A 5,755-nucleotide genomic window follows, 5' to 3' on the forward strand; every position below is an offset into this window, starting at 1 on the left:
GGGGGGGGGGGGGGGGGGGGGGGGGGGGGGGGGCCTCACGCTCCCACGTGTCCATTGCAGACTTAGTGGGAAGAGAAGGCCTTTGCTCTTGGCTTCGGCTTTAGTCTCTACAGTCCCGTCCCAACAAGAGGAAGGAAGACCTCATTGTCACCTCCAAGAGCCCAGCCAACGAGAGACCGTCACCTCAGCCAATCAAAAGCCGCTGTATTTCAGACTCCCAGTCTCCTCCTCCTGTTTATAACAGCCTCTCCCATTTCCCCATTTCCTCTGTAAATGAGGGGTCCTCTCCTTTGTTCTGCGCACGTGCCTGCGGTTTTGCGGGAGGGTGGTTGTCCCTGATGACCTATTTTTCCCAATAAAATAACTAGCACTTTTATTATTTTTTAAGGTTAACACCATCCTTCTAATGTTTGCCAATCTAACAGGTGAGGAGTGATATCTCATTGTTTTATTTTGCGTTTTCCGTCATTACTGATGAATTTGAGCGTCTCTTCCTAGATACTCATTAGACATTTGGGGCTTCCCATTCAGTGACCTCCAGCTTCTGTCCGTTGCCCATTTCTCAGTTGGGAATTTTTGTCTTTTACTTGTGGGTTTGCAGGAGTTTCTTACATTTCAAGGTACAAATCCCCTGTTTTGGAGGTTGCAAATCTTTCCCCCCAGTATGTCGATTATTTTCCGACTTTGTCCATCTTGCCCTGTGCTGACTGGAAATCTCTAAGTTAAATGAAATAAGGTCCATCAATTTTTCATCTTTGGGTGGAGGTTATTTGATCTTGTTTAAGTGGTTTTACCCGACTCTAGACCACAGAGCTGTTATCTGACATTTTCTACAAAGATTTCAGCCTTCATTTTCCTTTATTAGTAAGGTCTTTTTATTTTTTTTAAGTTTACTTATTTATTTTGCGAGAGAGAGAGAGAGAGAGCAAGTGGGGAGAGGCAAAGAAAGAGAATCCCTAGCAGGCTCTGCACAGCACGGAGCCCAATACGGGGCTCATACTTACGAACCACAAGATCACATCCTGAGCCCAAGTGAATGCTTTACCGCTGGAGCTACCCAGGCACCCCGAGGTCTTAGATTTTTTAATTATTGTGTTTTCTTGGAATCTAGGTGTTAGCTAAATAAATTACATCATAACATGGAAATCAGTGAAAACAAATGTCTGAGGTAAGCACTAGATGCAGTGTTTTGGAGGAAAAAACCTTTTCATTTAGTACGTACGTATGATAATGAAATTCGTTGTAACATAGGAAAATGGAAACAACTCTAAATCCAGACCTGGTCTCCAATGACACAACACAGATTGTTCTCAAAATAAATCTTTTTCTTTGCAAAAGTTGTGAAGAAAATATGCTTTCTTAATAAAGATGCATTGTGTATAAATTCCAAAAAGTCATTTTTTCCACAACCTACAGCGGTATTCATTAGTACTGAACTACTGAAATCATCCAGGCCTATATATATTTTTCTCAGCAAGTAGTTTCCAGAGTGAAAAGTCAGGAGTAATCAGTAGCTTTAGTTCCTACTCCCATCCCTTTCTCTTCTACGATAAAGATGAAAATCACTGAATCAAAAACAATCAGAAGTTAGAGAATGAAATGGGCAATTATAATTCAAGTTCATGAATTTATTATGTCTTTCTGAAACTTTACAGATTTCATCTTGGGATATGTTTTGAATTAAATAAATTCTTCTGTCTATTCTATCACAAAGGTAGTAAAAACTCTTTGTAAGATCAGTTGGAAGCTATTATGAAAGAAAAGAAATATTTAGACTTCAGCTCCTAGCAGAGCAGAGGGTAAAGGCTCAGTCCTGCCTCCAGTTAAATAAGTAACTCATTTAGCTGAGGTTAAAATGTTTTAAAGCTGATTTTTGTGTCTATGTCTGGAGAAAGTCTGATGGACTTTGATATTTAAGCAAACAGATTCTCAAGAGGCCTGCGGAGAAAAGTGCTTATTTTTGCGAGTGCGGCTACACGGCTGTGTGTCTGTGTTCACCTCAGAAGCACATGTGATTTAGGAAAGTTAAATGTTGGTGTGGATATCTTCCATTTTTCTGGCTTCCCTGCATCTGTGCCTTGGCATCTGCCTTTCCCCGCTCTGTGAACATTTGAGGTAGATAATTAAACCTGTGTACGTGAAAGAAAGGTCTGGAAAGATTAACTCCAAGTAATTAACAATTATCTGTGGGAATGGGATCGAGAAGCTGTTGGTTAGAAGGTGACGTCTGCATTTTAATTAACACAGTACGGGGTGCCTGGGCCGCTTCAGCTCTGGGCCTGATCTCGCAGTTCGTGGGTTCAAGCCCCGCATCGAGCTCTGTGCTGGCAGCTCAGAGCCTGGAACCTGCTTCTGATTCTGTGTCTCTCTCTCTCTCTCTCTGACCCTCGTGCTCTCTCTCTCTCTCTCAAAAATAAATAAAGATTAAAAAAATTACCTTGGTATTGTTAGGATTTTGCGGGGGGGGGCTATGGTTGATGAATGATTGAACTTTCAATTTTGGACTAAAAGAACTTAAAAAGAGAAAAGAAGAAAACAAAACAACAATAACAGAGGGATATCAAAGTGCTTAGGATTTTTAACTCATTCTCTTAATTATGGGTCAAAAAGGAAATCAAAATCTAACACACTACTTAGAAAGCAAGGAAATGAAAGCATCTTTAGCAGAATCTTTGGCATTAACTTAGAAGTGAATGCATAGTCTTGAATATTTTCTTTAAAGAATGAGAAGAAATTAATTCTATGTAGTGAGTACAATGGTGTGCCCCCCAAATCAGGGCACAAGTTCTAACTCCTAATACCTGTGAGTATGACCTAATTAGGAGTTAGGGTCTTTGCAGATGTGGTCAAGTTAAGATGACATCATACTAGATTACGGGCCCCCATCCAGTGACTGGCGTCTTGATAAGAGGAAGGACCTTTAGACACAGACATGCACAGAGCGGGAGGCCATGCGAAGACAGAGGCAGAGATTGGCGTGAGGGGTCTGTAAGCACAGACGCCCCAAGGATCCCAGCGCTAGAAGAGGCAAGGAAGGATTCCTCCCTGGCCCCCCTGGAGGAAGCGGGGCCCAGCCGAAATTCCAGTCCTGGACTTCCAGCCTGTGACGCTATGAAAGATGAGTTTCTGGGGCGCCTGGGCGGCTCAGTTGGTTCAGCTTCCGACTTCGGCTCAGGTCACGAGCTCCCGACTCATGGGTTCAAGCCCCGCATCGGGCTCTGTGCTGACAGCCCAGAGCCTGGACCCTGCTTTGGGTTCTGTGTCTCCCTCTCTCTCTGCCCCTCCCCCACTCGCACTCTGTCTCTCTCTCTCTCTCTCTCTCCCTCTCTCTCTAAAATAAAATAAACATCAAAACAATTTAATTGCGTTTTGACGTAACAAAGCTGCAGAGAACATCCTGTGTCCACGAATGTTCATGTCGGGGTGACTGTCCCCTCGGAGTAGGTCCTAGAAGGGGGAGCACAAGTCCAAGGACACACAGATCCTAAATATTTGCATACATTACCAAACCGCCCTCCCGCCACGTTGCACAATGGGCTCTGCAGCCCGCTCTGCCTTCGGCTCCTCTTTTTAAAGAACGAACGTCCCTGTTGACATGCGGCTCCCGCACCACACGGCTGACTTGTCTAGAGGACGCAGTTGTAGTGTCTTCACACATCGTGCGGGGACGGTGGAGTTTAGTTTTTCTTTAAATTCCAGCTAGTTAGCATCCGGTGTGGAACTTAGTGAGTTGTCACTTCATACAACACCTGGTGCTCGTCAGGATGTGCTCCTTAATCCCCATCGCCATGGCGAATTCTAGAACATTTCCATCACCCCCAAATCAATCCCATTCTCCCTAAACTGATGCCCTAGGAGACCGATAAGCCACTTTCTGTTTCTGAAGGATTTGCCTATTCTAGCCATTTAAAGTATAGAATCAGGGGCGCATGGGGGCTTGGTCAGTTGAGCTGCCGACTTCGGCTCAGGTCATGATCTCATGGTTTGTGGGTTCGAGCCCCGTGTCGGGCCCTGTGCTGACAGCTCGGAGCCTGGAGCCTGCTTCGGATTCTGTTTCCTTCTCTCTCTGTCCCTTCCCCGCTCAGGCTCTGTCTCTGTTTCTCTCAACAATAAACATTAAAAAAAATTAAAATAAACAGAATCATACAACATATGGCCTTTTATGAAAGATTTCACTTAGGACTTTGTTTTCAAAATGCATCCAATGTGGTAACAGGGATAAGTACGTTCTTTTTTTTCCTTTTTTTTTAAGCCAAAAATATTCTCTCACACGTATATACTACATGTTATTTATCTACCATCAGCTGATGGACACTTCAGTTGTTTCCACCGTTAGGCTCTTATTAATAATGCAACTGTGGACATTCCCTTACATGTTTCGTGTGGATGGATGCCTTCGGTTTTTAATTTAGGGATTGCTGGACGACCAGTGTGTCCAAACATTGGTCCACGTTTGACTTTTTCAGGAACCTCTTTCCCTTTTAATTCTTTAAAACAATTTTTTAATGTTTTATTTATTTTTGAGATAGAGAGACAGTGTGAGTGGGGGAGGAGCACAGAGAGAGGGAGACACAGAATCCGAAGCAGGCTCCAGGCTCTGAGCTGTCAGCACAGAGCCCGATGTGGGGCTCGAACCCACAAACCATGAGATCATGACCTGAGCCGAAGCTGGACCCTCAACTGATGGAGCTCCCCAAGCGCTCCCCCTTTTAATTCTTAATATTATTTTTTGTACCTTTACTCTTTTTAAGAATTTTTATTGGCAAAGGGTTTTCTCTGTAATCTCAAATAACAAACTTTCAGCCTTCTTTGTTTTCCATATGACATTTTTCTTCTTTTTATTAATTTTGTATTTTACATTTATTTATTTCTGAGAGACAGAGAGAGGCAGAGCACAAGTGGGGGAGGAGCAGAGAGAGTGTCTAGTCCGTTAAGATATATAATGTCAAACTCGGAGTAATATTAGCCCCTGACTAGATAAGCAAACTCGGTTTATCTAGAACTGACGACCCTTGTCCACCTACAGAGATGCTAAGTCACGTGGGGGGCACCAGGCCTTACCGACGGCCACGTCTGAGGTCACCAGCCCCATCGCGCCGGCGCTGCCTGCCGTTTTCTACCCTGACCCGTCTTCTTCCTGTTCCCTGAGCACTGGTGGAATCCCAGCAAAGTAGTTGGAGGTGGTGTTAAAACGTGGCTAATGGGTCGGTCCTCACAGCCCACAGGCCTCCTCCGGAAAGAACAGGGGAGGCCTTTAAAAATCCTGTCGAGACACCGGGGTGGCTAAGTTGGTTGCGTGTCTGTCTCTTGGTGTAGGCTCAGGTCATGGTCGTGGGTTCGAGCCCAACATCAGGCTCTGCACGGTGAGGAGCCTGCTTGGGATTCTGCCTCTCCCTGTATCACGCACATTGTCTCTCTCTCTCTCAAAATAAATAAACATTAAAAAAAATAAAAGTAGGGGTGCCCCGGTGGCTCAGTTGGTTGAAGTGTCCGACTTCGGCTCAGGTCATGACCTCACGGTCTGTAGGTCTGAGCCCCTATGTCAAGCTCTGTGCTGACAGCGCAGAGCCTGCAGCTGCTTCAGATTCTGTGTCTCTGTCTCTCTCCGCCCCTCCCCCGCTCGTGGTCTCTTTGTCTCAAAAATTATCAAACATTTTAAATAAATAAATAAAACATCCTGTCACCCTGTAAGCAGATAACTTGTGAGATCCATTTTCTCTGGGAACTTCAAACGCGACTTGGGAGACAATCCTGG

General features: G+C 44.6%; 1 protein-coding gene across 1 annotated transcript in view; it reads right to left on the reverse strand.

Annotated features, from left to right (window-relative positions):
- XYLB (xylulokinase) overlaps positions 1-5,092 on the reverse strand; it is a 52,590-nt gene extending 47,498 nt beyond the window's left edge. Inside the window, exon 1 of the mRNA XM_029938790.1 lies at positions 5,062-5,092. Within this exon, the coding sequence (XP_029794650.1) occupies positions 5,062-5,092 (31 nt within the window). The remainder of the gene's footprint in view (positions 1-5,061) is intronic.
- Between the last annotated feature and the right edge of the window lie 663 nt (positions 5,093-5,755).

Source organism: Suricata suricatta, chromosome 5 (assembly GCF_006229205.1).
Source record: "Suricata suricatta isolate VVHF042 chromosome 5, meerkat_22Aug2017_6uvM2_HiC, whole genome shotgun sequence".
NCBI classification, from domain to species: Eukaryota; Metazoa; Chordata; class Mammalia; order Carnivora; family Herpestidae; genus Suricata; species Suricata suricatta.